General features: G+C 42.2%; 1 protein-coding gene, 1 long non-coding RNA gene and 3 other non-coding genes across 5 annotated transcripts; 4 read left to right on the forward strand and 1 right to left on the reverse strand.

Moving 5' to 3' along the window:
- Positions 1 to 8,941: 8,941 nt before the first annotated feature.
- TRNAN-GUU lies at positions 8,942 to 9,015 on the reverse strand. The gene has a single exon. It is a non-coding gene; the product is annotated as a tRNA-Asn (tRNA).
- Positions 9,016 to 9,120: 105 nt separating this feature from the next.
- Positions 9,121 to 11,121, forward strand: LOC101772202 (cysteine-rich and transmembrane domain-containing protein WIH1). The gene is made up of 3 exons (XM_004973969.3): positions 9,121 to 9,274; positions 9,638 to 9,875; positions 10,814 to 11,121. The coding sequence occupies exons 1-3, from the start codon at positions 9,229 to 9,231 to the stop codon at positions 10,866 to 10,868; spliced, it is 339 nt and encodes a 112-aa protein (XP_004974026.1). The 5' UTR covers positions 9,121 to 9,228; the 3' UTR covers positions 10,869 to 11,121.
- A 502-nt stretch (positions 11,122 to 11,623) lies between these two features.
- Positions 11,624 to 11,697, forward strand: TRNAV-AAC. Its single transcript has one exon. It is a non-coding gene; the product is annotated as a tRNA-Val (tRNA).
- Positions 11,698 to 13,148: 1,451 nt separating this feature from the next.
- LOC111257744 lies at positions 13,149 to 14,388 on the forward strand. The gene is made up of 2 exons (XR_002678323.1): positions 13,149 to 13,282; positions 14,091 to 14,388. It is a non-coding gene; the product is annotated as an uncharacterized LOC111257744 (long non-coding RNA).
- Positions 14,389 to 14,475: 87 nt separating this feature from the next.
- Positions 14,476 to 14,549, forward strand: TRNAV-AAC. Its single transcript has one exon. It is a non-coding gene; the product is annotated as a tRNA-Val (tRNA).
- The last annotated feature ends 12,454 nt before the right edge of the window (positions 14,550 to 27,003 follow it).

Consider the following 27,003-nt stretch of genomic DNA (forward strand, 5'->3'; position numbering starts at 1 on the left):
TTGGGATGCAAATTCATTTTTAGAAAAATTCATACGAAAAATGACAAATTTCATGTGCATGTGCACTATAAGACAAAAAACAGGATTTTTTTGTCTTCCAGATGCATGAGAAATTTACCATTCTCGTATGGATTTTTTCTAGATTGAGCTTACAATCCAACTTTTGTGACAATATACATATATGGATGCCCTATGGATGTGCATCATTTCAAATGTTTTCGAACAATTAAAATACCTTTTTAATGGTTTTCATTTTTCCACCTAAGATATGTGATTTTCACTACATATTTTCTGTTCATGTACTTGTGTGGAAATAAAGGTAGTATTCAGGCTTGCTGCTGGCATCTTCTTTGCAGGCTCACAGCTGTTCCAAGCACACTGATTCAGTGCATGCTCGACCAACGGCAGGCTGTGGATGTACAAGACCTAAAAGATGCGGCCAATTAAAAGGTCTTCGAATAAAAAAGACTTCTGTACTACACTACTACGTATCACAAGCGTGTTAGCTAGAACTCAATTCTATCACCACTGGAGGAGCAAAGCATATAGCAGATATATATGTGTTGGCAAAAGGGGGGAATTTAACACTTGAATTTTCAGAGGAAGGTCGTAGCGACAATGTCGCTGCGACATATGCTCAAATTGTCTTAAATTCCTCTGAAAATTGGTGAATTTTCAGAGGTCGCTGCGACATATGCTCAAATTGTGTGCATCGTGGATCAATAATTACCAAATACTTCGTCCCTCCAAAGCTAGATTTTCACTGTAGTTCGTAACAATGAAGTTATAATAATAAGAAACTACTTTCGTATGAATCTAACAGCTAGCCAATCTTGTATCAGAAAATTACATAGATAAGTAGCTGGTGGTAAAAAAAAAATCAAGAAGTTCATATCTTGTAAATTGTAATGTGTGGCCTTAATAAAAGAAATGAAGATCGAGGCGAGGTATATATAAGCCGACATGGGCCAAACTTTTGTGCATCTAATTAGCTTAGTCTCTCAATAAAGAATACTAACAAGATGTCTACTGTTGTTTTCTTTAAGTCATGGATGTACTGCGAGAATAGAATATTATCTACATTAAGGCACATGCAAAGATTTTGTTCGAGCATATATACTCCATAACTTTCATTTAACAAATAATTCTGTACAGCAAAACTTTTAAAGAGAAATATATATCTTTATTCTCAACATTATTAAGATTTTTCACATAAAGAAACCATACTGTCATATTGGTCATAAAAACATTTTGAGTAATCACGTTTTTTTTCCCAATAGTAGTTGCTAAAATATACATATACTTAGAACTGTACTCAAACTCATGTCTTAGTTTGAGAATGTGTGGTGCTCAAAACGGGAAGTGGGAAGAAAGAAAGGAGTATGTGGAGAGGCAGAGAGCTTTAGCTCAAATGCCACTGGCATGATATTCGGTCCAATTGGGTTAATTATAAAAGCTGACAACAAATTAAATAAAAAACATTATTGATGAGATGCACAGTTAGCCATCCATATAGAGCAGATATTCCGGCACAAAATCTCCCTTTTCAAGGTCAACTCACGTCTCCATTTTCCAATATGGAAGGTGGCCGTCCGTCCGCTACCACTGCTTTATGCAAAATTATTCTACGTTTTTCCCAAATGCATGCATGCCATGGATGCATGGTCTCGTGCATGATATATCCAAGTATTGTTTACTGTTTATCTTTTCAATAATGGAGACATTTTGCTGCATGCTGGTTACCTGCAACAAATATGCTGCACATGGTTGTTCAAATTTCATTTGCGAGGGAATAGATTCTTCGTGGGTAGAAATCATAACGAAAGGTATTCTTGATGGGCATACGGATCGACGACTGACCACAGAGAATATTTTGCTCCTTGCTATTGCTTGCTATAAATAAGAAAGATAGAAGGAAGCACTGGAACACATAGAGAACGGGAAGAAGAAGAGATGGTGAGATAGCAAGCCTTACATGGCGATAAGAGTTTGGCTCTGGTAGCCAAGGATGACTTGCCTGTGTCCTCTCTGGAGGATCAACAAATATTGAGGCTTTGAATGGTCTCATGGGCAGTCTCCTTGGCTAGCCTGAGTGGCTCTTATTGCTCATGCTAGACTTGCATCTTTTTGTATACATGCATGTATATGACTTCTGGAGAACACTACTTAGCTTAGCTGCTTTACAGGGGGTATACATGTGAAGGGAGTAACTTCTGGGATTGTTCATTTGCAGATTGTATTGAGATGCATGTGTTGCAGATACACGAGGTATATGTTAGCAGTAGCACAGAGTAGCTCTTCCTTTTTTATTCAGTTAGCTGTAAATATATGTTGCGTCAACATGATGCCTTCATCATGACCATGCATAACTCTAAATTTCTTTCAAATTAACCGATATGAATATTTTTTTGAATTAATTAACTCTGGTGGAACCTGCCCACCCAAGCGGTCATATTTTCCTTAGATAAAATCCTAGGAAGAAATAGTACGTACATGCATGAATTGGTGTGTTCAGTGGCCAAAACATACACATCCACCTCTAATTTTGTTCAGAGATGTGCAAGGACATCCACATGGATGGTTTCATATGTGAGCACGAGTATGGTGTGAGTGCATGAATGTGTCTTACTTGTACTTAAATAGTAACTCTGAACTTCCAGCCCCCTTTGCCGCCCTACAACAGTTTCTCTGAGGCGCACTAACTACGCAGATCTTAGTTTGAAGAGAAATATGAGTTGGTCTATCACTGTATAAATGCTTAAAAAACAAAGAATGTGGTCATAGCACAGAAATCATGGGATGGTTTTATGAGATTGGTTTAACCTTTGCTTGCTACTTGTCTGTTCGGCACAACTTCAGCTTCGAGATCCACATAGAATTTAAAATTTATATGATAAATAGAATGGTGTAAACATATGTATTTAACCAAATACCCCACCCACAGCTCCAGCCCAAGAATTCCTGGAGCTAGAGATGAGCGGCTTACTAACATATATGAATGCTTAGTTACATGCATGCATTTAATATTTATTGATTTGTTACTGATACATAAAGTTTCTATATGCAATAGAAAGTTCCTCATTTTCTTTAAATCCTTACAGTTTCCCCTTTGAAGTAACTTAATTAAGTTTATATTTTAGTGGTGCTTTCATTGTTTTTATCTGTAAGTGTGTCACATCCTTTTAATCGGAAAATAAGTTTGCATTTTGCACGCTACAACAAGTTCGCTCGTTGATTTTTCAGCCTAAAAGTTATTATACTTATTTGATGGTCCACCGAATGATGATATCACCCAGTTCCGCCCGAGACTGCAAGTATTCCAGTCGTACTGTATATTATCCAACACTCAGCGAGTAGGTGTGAAGTGGTTTGTCGGACTATAAACCATAAAGTTGCTGAAAATTAAAAATCGCTCAAATTAAACTAAATAACTGAGTTAAAGTGTGCAACCGTGCAAGTGCTACATTTCAACATTCACCTCCTCTCAAATCAGTTCTCCACACATTCAGCTCTTAATTGCTAGCTCAGCTCCCAGCTTGAGGAATTAACAGCCACCTCAGCTCCCACTGGTATATGTTTATCATGTTGCCGGCTTGCAGAAATTCTGTGAAAGAAAATATACATCTTGACACTGGCCTTTCCCTGGTTAGTCGGCACACCATGCACAATTGCCTACCACCAACCATTGTACATGTGAGAGGCAACACCAGAAGATGTGAGGAAGGCAGAAGATGCATGTAAAGAGATTCAGTTTTGCTGTAGTACAACCAGGTGCCTTTTGGAGGCAAACCACACGAGTTTTATGCCTCACAATGTGCATGGAGATGTATTCTCCGGCCAGGCTCTGGGTCCAGAAGGATGTCAGGACCTAGGCGGACGGCACTGGGAGCTGAGGCGGCTACGGTGCCACCAGATCCGAAGATCAACACGAGGGCATGCTGCAGGTGGCCCTAGCCACAAGAGCGTCCAGAAAGAGAGATCTATCATGTTAGAGCTTAGAAATTCTAGTATTCATTACTTCTCAGGCCATATAGGCATTCATCAGTCAACTGGACGGCAGGACACCAGTACAGCACCGAGCAGGGAGAAGCTTTGCAACTAAAAATGCAATTCTTCTACAGATTTGCACCAGTTCGACGAGATTAACTATTGAATGACCAAACGAAAAAGACCTGTATGTCGGAAAAAAGTGTTTTACCTAATGTTCAGATATGAAGTTAAAAGTTAAAACCCCAACCACTGTGCATCACCGTCAAGCATTCAGCTCCTGATTAGGTAGTACCTGCATCCACAGGATGATAGCACCCAGAGATGTTCACAGTATGTAAGTACTAACTAGCTAGCTGGTTAAGCAATCCTGTCGACAGAATAGCATCCTAGATTTTTTCAAGGAAAACTAGACTAAAAAAAGAACTTTCAAGAAAATTTATAGAAAAGGGTTCTTTACCATTCATGAATACATTCACGATCCATCTTCCCTTGCGCTTGAAGGTCAACGTTGCTGCCTTTTTGACGTGGAGATAAGCAGGAACTATTCCCATTGCCAAATCTGTTACAGGCACATATAGCACAAAGCATATATTTGGTCGGTGAGCAAATTCAGATCTGATATCATTTGTGGATCAATATCAGATTCTCTGCGTTTGGCCGATATCAGGCCAATTCACTTACTATGGAAAAGAACAATTTTCTTGACGCAACTTCTTCTCAATCGATCAATACCTAGCTACATGACGGAGATGTCTTTATCTCTGTTATGTGGCCAAGGTCAACGTACCTGTCTTTGTACATATGCCATAATCGTTGCTGCCAATTGCCATGCATGATAATTAAGCAGGAAATATTCCCAGGTAACTTTGGAACCACAAACCGCGCCGAAAAGGGACATCCAATCATTTGCAGGAACATATTCTCTTTTCATGCAAATGCATGCATGTTTCTGATCAAGCATGTCCTTTGAAGAAGGTATGGGACTATATAAATAGGCATGCAATGCAGCTCCATGTATGCATGGCAGTTCACAAGCCAAGCCTAGTGCCTTACAGTTTAGCTAGATGATGAGAATGTTAATGACTAAGGTTGAGAGATAGATGGAGGAGAGGGGAGACCTTGCATGGTGATAAGGGCTGATCATCCTGGTAGCCAAGGATGACTTGCCTGTGGCCTCCCTCGCTCGCTTGCATTTTGGTGGAGCAGGCAGGCAACTGATCTCATAGGCAGTCTCCTTGGCTAGCCTGGACGGTTCTTATCCTTCATGCTAGGCCTTCACCACTTCGATACCTTTTCCTTTTCAAAATTATCAAGAAGAACTGCGTGTCTAATATATATGGTTTTGTTTTTAACTCCCTCAGTCCCCATGATGTGGGTGCTCACTACATTCATGAAGACCTTGGATCACATCTAGCTTCTCAGTCTGAGAGGAAAAATGCGAAAAATGGAAGAGTTTGAGGCCTTTGAGGGTGTTTTTACTCTGTTTGCCAATTGATGAACTGACACTATAGTTTGTTTTTTTTTTTAAAGAAACAGCGAGGGAAACCCCCACTGTGGAACTGACACTATAGTACTGCCATTGCATGATATTTTATTGGTGTGCACAGCTAAGCTCGCTACATATATATCCATCCTGCACTGATTGAAGGAGAAAGCAGTCATCGTCCATTATCTGGTGATCATACATCAGGAGAGGCCATATGATCAGTTGATAGTTGTTTGCTCTAGTACTCTATATGCAAGCCATTGCCACCCTTGTGATTTCTACAGTATTTCAGAAGTGCTAGCCTTGCATATATCCTGCACTTATCTGACCTCTAAACGAGTTCTATATATTAGCATGTATGTATATGTATCATCAGTCAGGCTGTGCACAACAAGCTTACATGCATGTATACGATGTATGATTTCTGAAGTTCCAGTGACAACTCAATGGAAGTTAGTTCCTTTCTGAAGTTTCTCATGTTCTCATGTGATGCTAGCTTTTATGTTCTCTCCTTGTTAACATTGTGTGACACAAAATACAGAAACACACTTGCATCAGCCAGCAGAGTGGCACAAGAAAATTAACAAGCTGGTTTCAGCTTATAACTACCCAATTAAAAGTTAGTTGTCAATCCTTTTGGAACTATTCTACACCATACAACATCTCTAAGAGTTTTTCACCAGGAATATAAATAAATAAAAATGACTAAAAATAACATGTCACCACCATCGGGTACAATGTTCCTGTACCAACTAGAAAAACAGTACTTCTCACCCAAAACAAGGGAAAGAAAACTAGAGAAGCAGTAATAGATCGACTGGTTACCGCTGGAATTTTCAATCCAGTATCAGAATTAAATGTGTGTGGCTCACCTTTATGGCTCACCTTTCTTGCAGATGGGTATAATTGATAATTTGAATGTGTTATGGCTCAACTTTACTTCAGAAGATATCTACACAAAATTCACATATATCAGACCCAAAATTAGTACTGAAGTTCCCAACAATCACTACTGGAAAATTGAGCACTCGTCCAACACGTTAGTACCGGTCGTCACTTACAATACCACCGGAGCCTCTATAGTACCGGTTTGAAGCCTCAGCCAATACTAAATGGAGGCATGGGGACCGGGTGGCCAATGGCTAGATTCCCCTGAAAGCCATTCTGGTAGTTTCAACCGATACTAAATGGTGTTCACGCACGTATGTACCGACTTTTAGCTTCAGCCGGTACTAAATATCACAATTTAGTACCGGCTAGAGCCATCAACCGGTACTATCGTACAAACTATAAAATAAGCTCCTTCCTCCTCCCCAAGCTCGAGCTCAACCATTTGACCGAGAGCTCAGACAGATCAAGTCCTACAACAATTAAAGGACCTTCCTATCAAAGCCACCGGTCCTTACGGTGTCAAACCCTAATCATCTATTTGTTTCTCCAAATATCTTCAAGAATCAAGACTACAGCCAGCTGTGCAAAGCTTTTCCTACATGCATAATTCGTTTTCACCAAAGAAAAATACCAAGTAGTGGAAGATCGGAACCAAACTTGTCAAACAGCTGCTAGCATCCATCAAGATATCAATTAAGTTTGTCAACCATGCATGAAAACTACTAGCCGCAGCCAGTGATCCAAAAGCATTTGAACTTTCCGTCGTTTTGCAGACAGATGGCAATCACACTAGCTTTAGGCATCTTCCTTTCGGAGGGTCAACATGTCCTTATTTCACAAAAATCCAAGGAAACCTTCTATACATGTAAAGTAATAAAGTTGTATGCATGGCTATCGATTCAGGATGTGCTCAATGATTGCTATTCTTTGACATCCACTCTTGTTTCCAGCGAGGTCATTAAAGTTTCCCGTATATCGACAAAGTTAGAACATATTCTGCCATCCAAGTAGGGGGAGATATATGAAATATTCTGTTACAGCAAGAACTTGATCCGGTTCTCTCTACAAGGTATGTATAAATAGATGTTGGATGGAAGAAGGACCTCGAGCCAATTACAGAAGCATCCAGTTAGGTGGTACAGAGGAGGAGCCTTACATGGCCATAAGGGCCTGCCTCTGATAGCCAAGGATGACTTGCCTAGGTCCTTTATACTGAAGGATCAGCAGTCAGCAGTGTGTGAGCCTTTGAGATGGCTCATAGGCAGTCTCCTAGGCTAGTCTGAGCGGCTCCTGTTGCTCATGCTAGGCATGATCGAGCCTCTTTCAATTAGCCTCCATTTTTCAATCAGACCAGCACATGATCTTCTTGTATCTAGCAGTGTTTCAGTGTGCATGCTCCATTGTTGATAATATGGATTGGCATTTTCTTTTGAAACAATCAGCACAAAATACTCTGACCTTATTCCTCAATACATGCGCACGGTGTGGATCAATCAGTTATCTTTCAGTAGCAGTTCAGTAAAACAATATAGGAAAGAACTTTAACACAGCACAGAATTAAATGATGCACATTTGCTCCTCCACTGCCAGTACTGCGAATTCTTGCAAGAAGAAAAAAAAAATCAGTAAATTGCATTTGGATTACCTGCATAATGTCTGGGTTCCTTTTAGAGAATATAGATGATGACGTTCTCAATGTGTCAACAATCCGACAAGATGGAGAAAAAAAAAAGAGAGAGAATCCAATGTGCAATAGAGAAAGCAAAAGGGCCTATGCATGGTAGAGAAAACTAACACATAGGGGGTGCGAAACGGCGCAATCTAGAAAACTAGTCAATTAATTGAATTAAAAAAAGGTAGGTGGTCACCTTATTTTTTCGACAAACTTTTTTTTTCCTGATTGCGCTCCTAATAGTATGTGTGTCTCACCAATTTTCAGAAAGAAGCTTCAGGCAGATAATTTCACTGCTGGTTGCATCTAGAGATCGTGGAGTTCCTATTCTGCTCGATTCAAAACCCGAAATTCTTTCGACTAATCTCCTTTTCTATTTTGTACTCACTTTTCTGTCTTCCTCAGTAATGTTCATGTGTACAGTTTTTCTGCATGATTAATAAAATTAGGTAAGGGCCTCCCATCCCGAGTTCCTACAAAATAATTTCTACACAGAGAAGAAAATTTGCCTCTCATGGTCATGGGATGAGATCCACAGATAAATGTCCGGCAGATTAGGGAGGGGGTTGTCAATAACTGGTCACCTGATTCAAAAGGAGGTTGCCATTTTCTCCTCAAATCACACGCACGCTGCTTTTTGGCCGGAGGAGATGCCGCCGCAGCTGTCAAATGACTCCGCTACCCGGCGCCCCTGGGAATCGACGGGAGGAAGGACCAGCGACGAGAGGGAGGTGAGGGCTCGGAGCAGCACGACGCCGGCGTCTGGCGTCCGGAGGAACGGGAATGGGCTGGACGCGAAAATGGTTAATTAAAGGCCGGGGCTCGGCGGACCCCGCCAGCCCGTTTCAGGCGCTATTTGGGCCGCGAGGAGGAGAGCAACCAAAAAAATAATAATAAAAAAGCGCTAGAAGGAGGGCTCGAACCTCCGACCTTATGGTTAACAGCCATACGCTCTAACCAACTGAGCTATTCCAGCTGATGATGCCATTGTTTGTATGAAATTTTATATAAATATAATAATACATACTTGGCTTCCTGATCTTTTTGCTGACATGATGAGTTGGCGGTTTTAATGATGTTGGTGACTCGAGTACCACAAGTTCCCAAGTGTTCCAAGAAACGGAGCCATCTCCACAGTGTCAGAACTCAGAAGTTAGCAGGCAAAAGAGGAAGAGCGGAAGAGATCTAGATGAGCTACCAGAAAGCCCCCCACGAGGAATCCTACCCTCCACCAGGCATGTAATTTCTTCTGCTCCTCATCCTCTTAGCATTGTCCGTAACTTAGTGTATCCGATTTACTAGATTGGCCCCTCTGCAGTTTTAAGTAAGAAACAAATCTGAACTGTGGTGGCCAACTCTTTCTTATTTGTGAATCCTACAACTATCTTCTCGTCAAGCCTCCTGGGATGTTCATCCCTGTTAATCTTGCTTTCATAGTTGCTCTGTGCTCACTCTCTCAAGAGGTTTCTATTCTTGCGAGCTGCGATAGATGCGACGCAATATGATAAAGATTTAATTTGATCTGATTCTCCAAGTTCTCAGGTCATGGATTCTGTTAAATCGCCGCATGACGCTGGTTCCCCTCTCTGCAATTTCAGGGTATAATCCGTCTCAGCAATATCCGTACCCTCCTCCCTCTCAGGGCTATGGCCACCCGCCCCCTGGTGCGTACCCTCCACCTCAGGGTCAGGGACCGTACCCTCCACCGGGGTACCAAGGCTACTTCAACGACCAGCAGCACCCTTACTACCCGCCGCCGCAGCAGCAGCCGCCGCCTTATGGGGGATATCAACACCAGGAACAGGAGGATAGCTCCTGTGGGTTCCTCAAAGGATGGTAATACATTCTGCAACTGCTTGATGTTAATTAATTTTATTGTCATAACATCTCATTTTTGTGTGTCAGTGTGCACTGTGCTATACTGAGCAAAAATTCACATTTTTAGTTAGAATTAAGATAGGACTTATTAATTTTTGCTTTGGTCTATTTGAGTCTTCTTTTTTTCTTAAATAAAAAAGGAACAAGCAGGAGTTCTGCTGTTCATATATTAATAAAGAAGAGGAGCAAAGTTCAGACCAAGGTCTATTTGAGTCTTGAATAGTTGAATGCATATTACTAGTATGTTGAATTTAAGAGGAGGTCCATGTTTACTCGAAATAGTAGATATTACTGCTGATTCTGGCTTATATTGCAATTCACCCTGTGAGTTGGATGAGAACTTGGTCTATGCAGCTGATGGAGAGCTCATCAGGGTGATGCTTATTGCTTATTCTGGTTTTAAGTTAGCTGTTTCTAGTGTCTTGCAGAGGGGAGAGCAAGATGCTTGTAACATTATTTATCTTTTGGTCCCTGTACCATTGTTTGCGTGTCTGTTTAAGAGCTAATATAGAGATTGCTGTTAGGCATGTTGCCAGTTTACATTTTCTATCAAGGACATGTCTTTTTATCAAATGCTGTTGCTATATCTGTTGAATTCAAAAAAATGTGGAACTCAAGAGTGAATGAGAAAGTTTGAAAGATGCTGCACATATACAAATGTAATCTTTTGCATGATGCAATAAGATTATTCGCTTTGCTAACCATTAAAAATTATGTCATAAGAAATTTAGAGTTATAAGAAATAGGCAGTATATTCTGTAATAGTTGGCGTTCATTCAGTTATAACATGAGTTTCAGCATATCTATGTACATCACTTGCGGCATCATTTGCTTTGCCTGATGTCATGTGTCCTGCTTAATTACTTGGTCTCATTTTGATCTGTGTTCCTCTCCAGTTTGGCCGCGCTCTGCTGCTGCTGCGTGCTGGAGGAATGTTGTGGCCTCTTCTGAGATTTTAGCTCTTAGCTACTCCTAGTCTTGGTACTTGGCATTCAGTCCCAAGCAAAATTGATGCTAGCACTATGGAGCATCGTCTGAGTATCGAGATGTCTTGAATTGTGATTGTAACTTGATGCAATAATCGGAGAAGGGTGTTCAAGAGCTTTCAGCTATTGTATTGTATCAGTGTCAGAACCAGGCAGTATTGTGTCTTTGTCTATGCTTTGTAATAAAGGCTTTTATGCATCCTTTGGATTGGACGTCAGGTTTTTGGAAGAACATCCTAGCTTGCTGTGGAGTGTAGCACCAGCACCCGATCAGAGATCGCCGGCCATACCGCCATACTCCTTAATATGCCTGGTCACAGATTCACTGTTTTTTTTTTGTTTTCTTTAAATGATCCGGCACTAGATGTGCCATTTTCTATTGACAGAGAAGAAGTCAGAGTACAAGGCAGACATTAGCAGAAGCCAAGGGCCAAAAATTCACTGCGCAGCCTTAATCTCCTGAGAAAAAGGGTCGCTAGGTGCCTGGCCCATGCGCGATTCTGCGAGACTCGTCGTCGCGGCGGACGGAGCTCCTTTTGGTTTTGTTCATTCCAAGTCTCTCTCCCAATTGAGGTCTCTGGGCCGGGCGTCGGTGTTGGCCCAAGACTCTGGTCCATGGGACTGTGACCGGGAGACCCATCCATCATCCTGCAACTCTGGGGATCGATGACCTCACTGTTTAAAAGTCTTATATAAAAACTTAGACCATCAAGCATCAGAGGTTTCGTGGTGTAGTTGGTTATCACGTCAGTCTAACACACTGAAGGTCTCCGGTTCGAACCCGGGCGAAGCCATTATATTTTTTTTGTTTCTCTCTCCATATATATATATTCTTTCTTTTGCTTACCATTTACCTGCATTAATTACTCTATTATTTTTTTATATGCGTTGTAGTATACTCTATTATTAGCACTGCGAACCAAAGCAGCCAATCCGGTCTGTTCCTTGATGCAGCACGTGAACATGGATCACCTCGATGCAACGCGCCACGTACATGTGCAATTGTTCTTTGCCAAAGCCACCCACAACGCGTTGACATCCCGCAACAATCGGGCCGGGCCTTTGCCGCTTCATCTGCGTGGTCAATGATGCTCTACCTCCAGATCGGCTACACGTTTCAATTTTTTTCTCCCAGCCGCCACGTTACAATATTCCCTCGACTTTGATGTAAGATAAGAGTGGTTGGCACGTACCGTTATAATAAGCTAGCGTGCAGCTGTTGACAGAATTTGATTAATTTGCTCAAGTAGGGATAGCAAACCATTTACTAGCACAAATTATGATAAAATCCACTACTAATTAGTAACATCAACCTTTGCATTAAAAGATATATCCAGTTATCTATAATTCCATATGATGATGGTCACAGATGAATCCTAAAACAACTTATTGTAACAACGATTGGGAATTAAAAAACATAGATAAATATTGACACTGACAGACAAGTTGGCCACTTCATTACATTATTCAAATAGCATCGATCTCTCTCTCTCTCTCTCTCACTGAACATGGGGCCACTGACATGCAAATGCATCATCACCCCGTAGTTCGTGCTAAATCGAGGTCTTAGTTTTCTTCAACGCGTACTATTTTAAACGCTAGTCTCTCTTCTCATCGCGGATTAAAAGCCGCAGCTGTCATAGCAAGTTCCCAAAGTCAGCAAACAGCTCCTCTCCCCACAGCAAGCAAGCAAAGCAAGGGGAAGGCAAAGGGCAACAATGAGCTACCAGCACGATCCCTACTACCCTCCACCAGGCAATTTCTTCATCTCTCTTATTCGTGCTAATCATCAAAACTTTATTTTTTTTTGTGCAAATTTGTGTTGGAATTACAAGATTGTGGTTTTCGCTGTCATCTTTAATTTGTGTTGCATTGGCTTATGATCCTACAACTGCTGCTAGCCAAGCGTACCGAGATTGTCTTGTTTTGCTAGCTAGTTCTTGTGTGCCCATAGCCTTAAGAAGTTTGCTATGAGGGTTCTTTTAGTTACTTGTAAATGTTTCAAGAGATACCAAATTATAATCTGTTTTTAGTACCAGACGTACCAAATTTGGATGGTAGCTTCATTAGGTACCGATGTTCAAGTACATATCTCATGTTATAGTTGGTGGTGCCTCTATCTTCATACCTTTCCAAAGATTGTAAAAAAAAAAGCTTAAAGAATTATCTTAACTTGGATGCTGCCAAGCCATTGGATTCTGTCAAGTTGATGCCTATTTGGCTGTTTCTTTGTGGAATTTCAGGGCATCGACCAGGGTACCAGGGCTACGGTGATGAGGATGAGGACGACAGCCCCCACTACCCGCCACAGCATCGGCCCTATGAAGAGGAGGACGATGGCTGCTGTGGCTGCCACTGCTCCGGGTTCTTCAAAGGATGGTAAGATATGCTAGATGCACATCAACATGTTTGATGCTAATGATATTCAAAGCATGATTGCCTAATTCTTGTTAGAATTAAGGTAGGATGCTTTTTGGGCATTAATTCGCAGGACTATATTTTGGTCTATTAATTTGAGAATCGGGAATGTTTTAAATTGATAACTAGCTCAGTCTTCACTTGAAATACTGCTACCGGACTGCAGATTGCTGATTCTCTTGTTGATATATAACACGATTAGCATGAGTCGAATGACATCTTGGGCTGATAGAGAGCCCATCAGCTGATCGATGATGCTTATTAGTGGGATGTGAAGTAAAATTCAGTTTTATGAATCATGTGATGCATTGTTTGGTCTAAATCCAACATCATGTAGTAAAGATTCAGTTCTTAGTGATCCTTGTAAGAATTAAGCAGTGGTATTGACATTTCGATTAAAAAAAATTATGTCATTCAGTTATTGTAAGGAGATTCAGTATATGGTAATGTGCATCAGTTTGAGAGAGTAAATATTTACTGGTAAAAAAACAGAGAAATCAGACTGGTCACATGTGTCTATTAGAGTAGTACCACCGTAACAAAAAAAAAGGGATTAATTCGAACATACCTGATGGCCGATTTGAATCGAATGCTCGAAGCTTGTAATAATGGCTTTAGTTTGCGCTAGGAAAGTAATAAAGTACCAAGAACTTTTTACAAATCAACCTTGTCATTAAGTTTTTCAATCAGCATTTGCTTGCCTAATCTCATGCATGTATATATCCTGCCTGACTATAGCTGGTCCCATTTTGCTGTTTCCCTCCTGCAGTTTGGCCGCTCTCTGCTGCTGCTGCGTGCTGGAGCAATGCTGCTTCTGAGATGTTTGATCAAACTGGCATCCAGTTCCAAGCTATCGTTTCTACCTTCTAGCATTGTGGAGCATATACCATGCTTTTTAAATCGATGTGATAATAAGAGGACAGTGTTGATGATAAGCATTCAGACGACAGTGTTTATTTGTCTCTGTCACAATAAAATAAAGGTGTATGCGCATACGATTTGGACGCCTCGTCGTTCTTTTTTTCCTGATTGATCTTTGATGTTCTATGATTATTGAAGTTTCCTTATTTGTGCAGTGCAAACCGCAAGCCTGCAACTGTTTTGTAAAATATAATTATGATAGTATAATTTTTATAATTGCTCAAACCAGCAGAGGTTTCGTGGTGTAGTTGGTTATCACGTCAGTCTAACACACTGAAGGTCTCCGGTTCGAACCCGGGCGAAGCCACTTTTTTTATACTCTCATTTCCCCCCTTTTTTTATGCCCTTTGTACTGATGTTAAATAAGTTCCTTCCTTGTCAGTACTGTACATTGTTATCTCTGAAAACCTTTTACTCTGCTGCGCAGCCGGTTCGCATCAGCTTCATTGTGGACCGAAAACTGTGGCTGAAATGAAGGACCAGCCTAGCACTGCATCCTTTCCTTCTTTTTGCACGCGTTCGCAATTGACGACATGGTCCCTGATGGAGGTGACGGCGCGCGGAGGGCTTTGCTAGTCATGTTGGAAGAAAGCTCCCGGAAATGCAATGGAATGAGCTAGTATGATTGTCATGCACAAGACATCATCGAAGGAAATTCAAACTGATGCTGCCTGAATCTGAGTGACGATGACGGGAAGCTCTCTCGTTCTGCCTATGCGTCGCCGCCTTGGCATGAAGTAGTGGTGGTAAAGCCTGACAGATGAGTGGAACGAAGCAGACCTGGAGATATGGATGCGGCAAACGCGTGGTGTCCGGTGTCCTGCAGTTGCTGAACATCATCACTCATGGGATCGGCCGGATCATGCATGCTAATGCGATGCGTCGTTGAGCAGGAGCTAATAGGATTTGGTACCGGAAGGCCCATGAATTGCACACAGACTAATAAGGCCCATCCGGTCCAATACGCCTCCGGCACTGTGTTAGTGTCACTGTACGCCTCTACCACCATCGCAGGATCGGAGATGTAGCTGCTAGCTTCTAGGTTGATCGTTGATATCGTTATTTTTTTTTAAAAAAAAGTGCATGCACCACGAGTTGAAAGAGACAGATCAAATAATATAGTCCTCACAGTACAGTGGTGACCGTATCTAGGGTCTAGATGTGGCCATGCTTGCATGCACAGTTGAGAGAGAGCATGGCAGGTTCATGCATGCATATCTCGGATCATCAATTCATGATCAGGCAAGCGCGGCGATGCTGCAATGGCTTGGTACTCACTCGCACGCACGACACGACAAAATCAAAAGGCTTCAATTCGCTGTTTGGTCTTGGTCCCCCACCAGTCAGTCACAGTGCGCGCCTGCTCGGTGGGGCCGGAGATGATATGCAGGCGATCGACGATCGAGCTAGTAACGGTCGATCGGGATACATACGGTACGGCGTCGTCTGACCAGGCTGCAGGCTCTGACGACAAGGCTGCAGGCAGCGCGCGGCGGCGGCCGGACCACGCATCCGTGGCGGCCGGCGTGCGTCCTCGGTGCACATGCTAGCTGCAGCTAGCCGCCCGGGGCCCGGCCGGCCTTGAGCTTGTGACGGTCGTGCCTCAGGGAGCCCACGCATGCGTTCCTTGTGTATTGCGTTGAGCGCCCTGTGTACGTGTTGCCGCGACCCATCGCGCGGACTTGTTCGAGTGTGAAACTGTGAACACAACTGGCCGGTTTCCCCGTAACGAACTGACGATCATATATGTCTCCGGCCGTTCTGGTCGGGAGGATCGGACATGAGTCGTCGTCTGTCGGCAGTCGGCACATAGAAATGGTCGTCGCTCGAATTGCCAGGATTTTCCTTCCTTTATTTTGGTAGCTATCTAGGTGAAATTTCCTTTTCTATCAATCCATCCAGGTAGCTCTGTAGTGTTCTGGAACCAGCGGCGGCACACATCGCAGCGAAGACGCTACAAGCACACTGTTGTAATTATCATCAGAAAATGCACCTGTTTCTGCGGCTGCTACGTTCACATACGAGAGTTTTTTCTTACCACAAACTAAGTTACAGTACTAGTTTGCTAATATCGTCTTCTTTACTCCATCCGTTTCAAAATGTATGGTACGGTCTTAGACTCGGTGATGTCTACTATAAAAGTACACTTTGACCGCCCTTTCCTTTTATATATATTTCATTGCCCATGGCAATAACATCATGATTATAACCATTTTTTTCCTTACACACATTTAACAAAACAATAAGCTAGTTGTTGGTCAAAACCATCAAGTTTGAATCTTGGAATGCATGTGCATTCGATTATCATAAACCGCTGGATCATTGGTGTGAATACTAGTGCACACCACGGTGCTATATATTGCACCCCGAATGATACTATTCTAAATGCAAAAGTTTTTTTTTAAAGAAGCGCACCAAAGATAAGCAACTACCCTATCTCTCTTTTTTCTCACTTCGCACCGTACCCAATCTAGCTTTGATGTGCATCTGCATTATAGCATTCCCACCTTTTGAATGAAAAATAGAAAAAAAATACCATATCCAACATGGGCCTAAAGAAGTCACGCCTTCAATTCCGCACACAATGGCAGCTACAGATGGGTCCCCGACCGGCCGGCAAGTCACCGGCATGCCTAGCCCCACCGGATTACAAGCCCTCCCCCCCTCCTGCGAGATCTCGACCTCCCATTCCTCCCTGCTTCACGCATGGCAGCTAGCTCCCAAACCCTATCTTTTGTGCCAAATGCAGTGTACGTGCACACATGCATGGGCACACAGATCCGTCGACACCCACAAAGCGCAGGCTCAGATGTCTGCGCGAGATTTGGATGCGTTTCTACTAGCTTTTTTCTTGCAACCATCGAGCTGTTCTGAATTGAAAGCCTACAGCACCAAGCAGCTGGGGATTGTTTGCCTTGCTTGTTCCCATATACCAGTGTCTTGGCCCTGCACATTGCTTGGAAAGGTAGTTGTGGGTCCTGCTGCTGATAAATCGGCATGGCATTAGCAATCAAGCACTGGCTTATTAGCTTGATGATGTCATTAGCCATCTGATTACTTTAATTAGATCAGGTTTTCAATGCTCCTGTCTGCTATTCGGAGATGGTCACATCAGCTGGTCACAGTCAAATGATTTGCCAATTGCGAACATCGTCGTCAGCTGCAGAGGGCACAGGCACAGCCATGGACTAGTGTGGTACTGCTAGCTAGGAGTAGCATCTTCTCTCTTTCTCTCTCACACAGACACACATGACACATTGAGGGTCTGTTTTCTTCCACTTGCTAAACTTTAGCACCCGTCACATCGAATGTTTAGATACTAATTAGAAGTATTAAACGTAGACTATTTACAAAACCCATTACATAAGACGAATCTAAACGGCGAGACGAATCTATTAAGCCTAATTAGTCCATGATTTGACAATGTGTTGCTACAGTAAATATTTGCTAATGATGGATTAATTAGGCTTAATTAGGCTTAATAGATTCGTCTCGCCGTTTAGATTCCACTTATGTAATTGGTTTTGTAAATAGTCTACGTTTACTACTCCTAATTAGTATCTAAACATTCGATGTGACACGTGCTAAAAATAAGACACGGGAAGAAAACGCCCCCTGAATTGCCACATCTGACTCGACCTCCCTCTCTCTCTCTAGACTCTAGTCTCTGACCTCAAGGTGAGATGGATCATGGATGGTGAGGTTCTGTCGATGGGTGATGACTGCCTCTCAGCTTTTGCATAAATGCTGCTGGATCCATTCAGTTTACTGTGCCGGTGCAGGCCCAAGGTCATGCAAACTTCAGTAGCGCTGAAAAGGCACAGGCCGTGCCATGCCAATCCTTTGGTTCTTGTTGACGCGTCGCTCACTCACTGCGTGAGCTACTGTCATGGGAGTAGATTTTTGAGCTGAACAGCATTTTTTTTTGCTGTTGGTGGTGACATTGGGAGGAACGCGGTGCAGGTGCCCAGTGGAGATGGGGGAGCTGATTCTGATCTGCAGGGAAACAAGAGCCGGTGATGTCTATGCGAAAACGATTGATGGAGGTCGAGAGGCCTCGAAAGCGTGCATTTGCCTGCCAGAAAGATGAAACCTGGCCTTATTTAAAGATGCACGCAGAGGTTAGTTGCTGCAGTAGTGTCCAATGCACGCGAAAAGATGAGAGGTATCAGCTAGTAGGATCCAGACCCGGACATGACCTCCTAGCTACCTGCAAGCAGTATAGGCGGCTTCAGATTAGTTGAAAAGCTGTCTGTCATGGATCCCGTCTTCATCTAGCATTCAGAGTTTGAGACAATCCATTCATGAGGGAGAGGCCCAGCAGGTCCAAGGAGGCAGATCGATTAATCACCATATTTCTGATGATGCATTTCATTGATGCGAAATAACTAACCCGTATTCTCATCAATCAGTTCACCAATCCATTCATTCAGTCATCCATTCATCATGAGCAGACAGAGAGAGAGAGAAACCAATAAACCATGCTGCAGCAACAATGCAAGAAACCAACAGCTATACGCGCATGTGAGCAACACATTGAGCAGGCCAGGCTCAGTATCAGAGAGAGAGAGAGAGAGAGAGGCGGCCACTGTTCCATCGAGCTATTATTGGACAGCTAGCGTTAAGCGCATGCAGATCACTGACACCATTCGCTCGATCTCGCTTGCTGATGAGCCTGCAAACCCCACCGTGGTTAAGGCGGCTTTGCCCCCTCCGATGTCCGATCCCTTGTGGGCATGGCCGCTCGTCGGCCCCATGCGAACCTGCCCCGCCGGCCGACCGCCAGCCGGGGCCCGGCTCCGGCGCTCGGTCTGCCGGCCCACCGGCGGCCTGGCCCTACACGGCGCCACCGCCCCCGAATGCCGCCATCCATGTCACTCGCGGCCTTCACGGGCAACCACCACACACATGCATCCATCAATCCATGCATGCATGCCCGATCTCCTCGTCCTAATCAAATGGCAGGGGAGGAGGGCAAGCTTCACTGCCCGAACAGTCGCTGACATATGGGCCCGCACCATCCAGGTGGGCCCGCGTGGCGGTGATCGTTTCGACCGTTTGCGACCCCCAGTGGAGGCGTGCGGCGTGTCGTCGTCTCCGGAAAGACGCCGTGTCTGGCGGCCGGGAGCTCGCTGCCGTCGTCGTCGATCGATCGATCAGCCGCCCAAATTCATTGCAGTTGTGCGGAGGGCTCACACGGTTGCCTTAAAGATTCTTCATTTTTCCTCAAAGCTTCATCAAGTATTATAGATTTATAGGGCCCAGTTTACGGTTGTGCTAGTTTTTTTTTTTGGAGCTGACACGCGTTATTCACATCTCAATCAACTAACCGATCTATCGATGTCGCAGAATAAGATGACAAAAGTTATCCCGGAAAGTGATTGAGCAATGTCAGCATGTGTGCATATTACCTTGCACTGCACAAGTGCGTATATATGTTAGAGCTAAAAACTGTAGTGATGTGAGGTACAAAAATGTATCTTGATCGGAATTATAGAGGCTGAAGATAGTTGTCAGGATAAATTTTTTTAGCGGTTCTTGGAGGTATGACGACAAAAGCTACCACCAAATTGTAACTAGAGAGGTGAGGGAGCTCAGTTGATTAGGTTTCGTATTGTGGAATAGCTACTTGGGTTTTGAGTCCTCGAAGCAACGAGGGCGGAGCACATCCACCTGAACATTCATTCAAAGGTTAGGCTGGAGCCGACAAGGTTTTGTTTACATCCTACAAATTACAGAAGTTCCTATAGGAGGCATTTTTTTTTGGGGGGGGGGGGAGGGGAGGAGGTGGTGAGCACGAAGGGCTATATTACACAAAGGCCCGAGCACCAAGTTTTCTAGGGGGAGAGTGTTGAGGCGACGTGGAGCACGATGCACCCAGAGGGCCAGATGTTCCCTAGCGACTTGGGCAATGGAAGAGGGGGGTTGGTTGATGGAGTCGAAGACCATCCTGTTGTGGCTCTTCCAGATCACCCAGAGGAGCAGGAGGGTGGCGGTGTTGAGGAGCTCCCCAGACAGGAGTGGGAAGTCGAGCGCCCCGGCAAGGCTGGCGACGGGGGCACCCGGGCACACCTCCTGCTAGAAGCAAGCGATGCGGGGGCAGGCAAAGAAGAGGTAGGTGGCATCCTCAACGACAGTGCAGAAGGGGCAGATGGGGCTGCCCAGCGTGCCATGGTGGTGGAGGAAGTCGCGCGTGCGCGTGTTCCTTTGCTGGAAGATCCAAAAGAACACCCGAACCTTGATCGGGGTGAGGTTCCTCCAGTTGGCATTGGAGTGTGGCACCGTGCACCCTGTACTCTTGAGCATGGAGTAAAGGGCGCCGGATCATATGTCGATGGTATCCCCCCAGGCCAGGCGACGAGCCTCAGGGGCAGAGCCCAGACGTAGGGCGCTTAGACGGGCGATGAGAGCTTGAAGTTCTTCATGAGCCGTAGGGGAGACACATTCGCTCATGGGCAAGATGAGGCTGCCCGTGGTGAAGGCGGCGGCGACCGTGGCGTCGGGCACGAGACAATGGGAGAACAGGGCCAGCAGCGCGTGGCTCGACCCAATATTGATGTCCCTTGATACTTGATAGCGAGGTATCTCTACTAGTGACTTGTCAATCTCAAGATAAGTAACAATTTTCTACGTAGTATAATTTATTAATTTTGCGGTGTCTAACTCTCATGGCACCTAAAAAGATCTACAAGGTTTTCTTTAGGATCCATTAGGATAAACTGTTTTCACGGTTCTTTGGAGGTATGACAAAATCCACCACCAAATTGCAACCAGAGAGGCGAGTATAGCTCAGTTGGTTCCTAGGTTTGAGTCATCGGCTCAAACGTTGTTACCCCTTTGGTATTTTTTTACGTAGGTATAATTTATTACTTTTTTTGTGCTTGCCTCTAAAAAAGCAGCAAAACTTTCGTTGGGATCTATCAGAAGTACATTGTCAAGAATGAGGGGACCCCCGTATGTACGTAAGCTCCTTGTACGCTACTACATACAGAATGATCAGGCCTGAAGAAGGAACGATGTTTCCTAGGGCACGGCAGAGCTCAGCAAGGCCACATGCATTGTGGTTAATAAAGGTAGCTTGAAATTGTAGAGGGAGCCCAACATGCACGCATCGTCGTTTCAGTTATCATCGCCAAAGGACCACATGTGGATGCACTAGTCTAGTGTAGTGTGCAGCAAGAACAAAACAGTTATAGCTCCAGGGACCTCAGCTCGCCCCCACGAACTTCAATTCCTGCATGTCCTGTTCTGTTCATGGTTGATCTATCTTTCACAGTACATGATCAGTCATTTAGCTGGCTAGATTGGATTGGATATGGTCTCATGCATATGACATATATTTTTTCGATAAAGGGAAATTTGATTAAATCCAAGGTTTTTACATTTGTACCACGCAACAAAACTCTTGCCATCCTTGGATGATGTACTGAAGGTGCTGGGAAAGTCTCTTGCTGACTGAAAAATGAATTTGATGGAAAGAAAATTTGTATATATTTTAAATTTGAAGACTCGTATTTTAGACAACGGACATCTTGGCATATGGTTCCTCAAGTACAGATTGTCCATTGGCAGGTGACCAACATCATGGTTGGTGGTGTGTGTTAGGAAGTGGAAAAGTGGAATGATGTAATGGAATGGGATGATCTCATTGATGTACTGTTTACATATTTATACAAGCCCAAGGGGCATGAGGGTGACATTTCGGAAGGGGCATGGCCCCTTCACGAAGTGGCCCTTTCACCAAAATGTGTCTCCCTAATTAGTAACTGCTAATGACATCACTAATCCTAGTGATTCACAACACTTCCCCTTGATCAATTTCTTCATGTGATCTTGTAAACAGTGTTTGTATAACTCCTTCAAAAATCCTGTGGGAAAAATATAAGGAGTTGTGTAGATATATTATAGGAAAAACTCCTTTAAAACCCCTTAAGGAAAATATAGGAGAAAATGTTATATGACATATATGATTGCTTTGTAATGCATATTGCCTTATTAAAAACCTATATATGAGAAAGCCTTGATAGGAAAAACTCATTAGGAAAAGAGTGCAATATTCATAATCAGAAGATTATGTATAGGTTATATCAAGGAATGACTCCCCCTGATGCTTGCAAATCTTTGGGTCGTCTCATACCTATTCCAAAAACATATTTCTGGAATCATGATATTGGTAAGGACTTTGTGAATTGTGAATAAATCTACAAGATTATCACATGATTTGGTTTGCAAGATTTCTATCTCTCCTTTTTTTGTAATTCGTGATGATCGAATAATTTAGGAGCAATGTGTTTTGCGATATTGCTCTTTATATAACATGTATTCATTTATCCAATACAAGCAGAATTATCTTCATAGATAATTGTAGGATTCATGATCGAACCTATACCACATGACTATTGTATGATTAATCATTCTGCGAAGCCATACACATTCACGTGAAGCTTCAAATAATGCAATTATTTCAGATTGATTTGTGGATGTGGCTACAAGAGTCTATTTTCATGACTTCCATGATATAGTTGTTCCACCATATAAAAATACAAAACTTGTTTGAGATCTGGCATTATGGGGATCATATAAATAGCCAGCATTTGTATATCCAATTATAGTTTTATTTTGGCCAAATTTATAAAATAAGCCAAGATCTATTGTGCCTCGGAGATATCTGAAGATATTTTTAACTCCCGACCCATGGCGTTTTGTTGGAGCAGCACTATGTCTAGCTAGTAAGTTTACCGCAAATGCAATATCAGGCCTTGTGCAATTTGCGATATACATTAGCGCTCCAACGGCACCGAGATATGGAACTTCTGGTCCCATTAACTCTTCATCTTCATCCTTTGGTCTGAATTGATCTTTATCTATATCAAGAGATTGAATGACCATAGGTGTTTTGGTTGGATATGATTTATCCATATTGAATTTCTACAAAATTTTTTAGATATATGCAGACTGATGTATTAAAATCCATGTTGGGAGATGCTCAAGCTGTAAGCCTAAGCAAAATTTGGTTTGACCCATAATCTTTCATTTCAAATTCGATCTTAAGATGGTTGCGTGCTTCAGTTATATCTTTTGTATTCCCAATGATATTGAGATCATCAACATACACAGATATAATACAAAATCTAGTTAAGGATTTCTTGATGAATACACATGGGCAATCATCATTATTGGAAATACCCTTCTGTAGAAGGAATTCCTTTAGTCAGTTGTACCACATTCTTCCCGACTGTTTTAAACCATATAAAGACTTTTGAAGTTTTACACAATACATGTTTCGAGAATGATTCTTATTCGAAATATCATATCCTTCAGGAACTTTCATATAGATATCCGAATCTAGTGACCCATAAAGATATGCTGTCACTACATTCATGAGATGCATGGATAGACCTTTTTGTACTGCCAATGATATGAGATATCGGAATGTTATACCACTCATAACTGGAGAATATGTTTCATCAAAATCAATGCCGGGTCTCTACGTGAACCCTTGTGCTACAAGCCTTGCTTTGTATCTCACCACCTCATTGTTTTCATTCCTTTTACGGACGAAAACCCATTTTGATCCCACAGGAAAAATATTACGAGGAGTAGGTATCACTGTGGAGAATACCTCTCGTTTTTTGAGCGAGTGCAATCCTACCTCGATTGCTTCCTTCCATTTGATCCAGTCTGAGTGCTTGATGTACTCTGGCATGGACTTAGGTTCTAGATCAGGTTGAAGGTCACTTGCAATCTTGGAGGCGAAATAAATGTCGACATTTTTAGTCTTTCTATTTACCCCCTTTGACTCATCATGATTTCCCATAATGATAGAGTCAGGATCTTCTGATGTCCCAGCACTTATATTATTGTGTTCACTTGTGCTAGGTATGTGATGTATCTGTTGAACAACCATATTATTTGGATTTACAATATCCAAGTGGTGTCGATCAACTTGATGTTGATTTGTATTTACTGCTTTGGAAGTAACCTTCCTTGGTTTCCACGGAGGCTTTTGTGCAGCCTTATCCTTTGTAACAGTACCTCTCCCCCTCTTATTTTGATTTGGAAGATCTTGAGTAGGAATTGCTACTCTTTCTGGTACATTAACAACAGGATTATATGATTTTGTGACACCTTTGTAGTCGATAAATGCCTCTGGCAGATGATTTGAAATGTTTTGCAAATGAATAATCTTTTGAACTTCACGTTCAGATTCTATAGTACGTGGATCAAAGGACTGAATACCGATGGCCTGGGAAATTATCCTTATCGAAGATGCAATCGGCGTGCCGGGCTGTGAATAAGTCCCTTGTAAGAGGCTCGAGGTACTTTAGGATTGACGGTGATTTGCACCCACATATATCCCCAATTTTCTATGGGGCCCATTATATACGTTGCGGTGGTGAAATCAGTACGTATACAACGCAATTGAATTTTCGCAGATGGGAAATACTTGGTTGATTCCCACGCACTAACTACAACGGGAAACCGTATTGTATGCAGTAGGTCTTATTTGAACCAACTCAGCGGCGTGTAAGACCGCATGACCCCAACATGATGTTGGTAAATTGCAATTGTGTAGTAATGGTCTAGCAATTAATTTTACTCTCTTGATAAGAGATTCGGCTAATCCATTTTGTGTATGTACATAAGGCATAGAATGTTCCACATTAATGCCTAGAGCCATACAATAATCATTGAATTTTGATGTATGTGTAATACAATCCTGTTGATAGGGAAGGAATTTTCTCAAGCATTTGCTTATTATATCCATCATTTTTTGTGATGAATAGATCTTCATCTTTGTTGTCACTGTATGTTTTCACATGAAAACCATTGCGACGGATATCTTTGTAACTCAATAGGGTACGAGTTGAATCAGGATACAGGAGTGCATCCTCAATTACTATTTGAGTACCCATAGGGAGAATTATTGTGGCCCGACCGGAACCAACAATCACAGCATCACGACCCGTGATAATTGTGACATTTCCTTTACTCTTTTTAAGAGTTTGGAAATATTTAATTTCCCTGAGTATGGTATTGGTGGTGCAACTATCCACTAAACAAATTTCTTTCTCCATTTGGATTGTCCCTGTAGGATAATCTAAATCTAAAATGAGTAAATCAAAATTAAGATTTTGACTCATAGATTATATATACATACTTTATTTAAATAAGTATCATATGTCTTACAATACTTGTGATAACAAATATCTACAACACAATATTACATAAATATGGCTTATAGAACTAAGTTCTTTTGGGGAGCATGGAGTCTAATTGATGTCTCCAAATATGTTGTTGGATTGAAAATTCACGAGCATGTCGTCAGTGCTGTCCACGAGCATGTCGTCAATGTTGAATAAGTCATCCAACTGTGGTGGAATCTTCTCATTATTGTGTTCCGTGGGAACATCTTTGGAGCAACTGGTGTCAGTAGATTGAGTAGTGAAGTACGCTTCAAACTTGTCCCCATGAACTTGCTTTCTAGTATATTTTTGGTATACATCAACCAAATGCTTGGTAGTGTGACACTTTCTAGTGGTGTGGTTGTGAACCACACCTTTGACAAACTTGAGAGTTGTCATGATGAGTATGTTTCTTAAAAGTGCCTTTGCCTTTGTTAGAACCTTAGCTTTTCTGGTAATTCTACTTCTTCCATTTTCCCTTGAAATTCTTTTTGAATTTCTTGCCACCAAACTTTTTGTTATTATTCTGAGCATTGAAGTGAACTTCAGGCAGAGGTGCTACACCCACGGGGCGTAGTTGATGGTTCTTTGTTAAGAGCTCATCATGTTTTTCTTCTTGAACTAAATCATATATTAAGTCAGAATATTTGGTGTAGTTGTGGTGGCGGTATTGCTGTTGCAATATCCTATTTGCAGGGAGAAATGTAGACAAAGTCTTTTCAATCATTTCTGCATCATCCAAAGATTGATTACAGAAATGAAGCTTGAAACAAATCTTGTGAACTGCAGAATTGTATTTTGCAATAGATTTGAAATCCATAAGACAGAGTAGAGACCACTCGCGTCTTGCTTCTGGTAGAATTACACTTTGTTGTTGATTATAGCACTCTTTGAGTGAATCCCAAAGTTTCTTAGGATCATCTTCCATGAAGTATTCATTTTTTAGATTTGGATGAAGATGATGCCTTAGAAAGTGCAAGGTTCTAAACTTGTCTGCTTCAGGAATATGAGCTTGTGGATTAGATTCATCGAGTGTTCCAATGAAACCTTTTGTTGTAAGCACTATTTTTACATCCATAGCCCAAGTCAGATAGTTGTTACCATCTACTGCAAGTTCAGTAAAATCTTTATTGATTAAATGAGCCATTTTCCTACATGAGAGAACCATGTATAGGATTAATTTACTGAGGTAAATTTGTGTTGTAAAGAGCAAAATAGTGAATGTAAGATGATTCTTACAATAAAAATTAAGGTATAGGATATTTTAATTTCTGTAGGAATAAATGACTTGATAGTCATATTCAATCCATTTATATGAAAATTGGATATACATTTTGAAGTTAATCATAAAAAAGATGTAGACCTCTCAGTAGTGATGAGCAAAAGCTGCCTAAAAGCACAGTCTCCGGGCAGATAAATTCGTAGAAAAGAACTTATTGCACCCGGTGCCTAGGTCGCATCACCTTGTGTTGTTCCAAAATCATATGTATAGACCTTAATTTTAAATTTGCTTTATGTTCTACTTGATGTAGAATATTGATTAAGTATTAATCATGCAAATAAAAATAAATTGCA

This window comes from Setaria italica, chromosome VI (genome assembly GCF_000263155.2).
Source record: "Setaria italica strain Yugu1 chromosome VI, Setaria_italica_v2.0, whole genome shotgun sequence".
In the NCBI taxonomy this organism is placed as follows: domain Eukaryota; kingdom Viridiplantae; phylum Streptophyta; class Magnoliopsida; order Poales; family Poaceae; genus Setaria; species Setaria italica.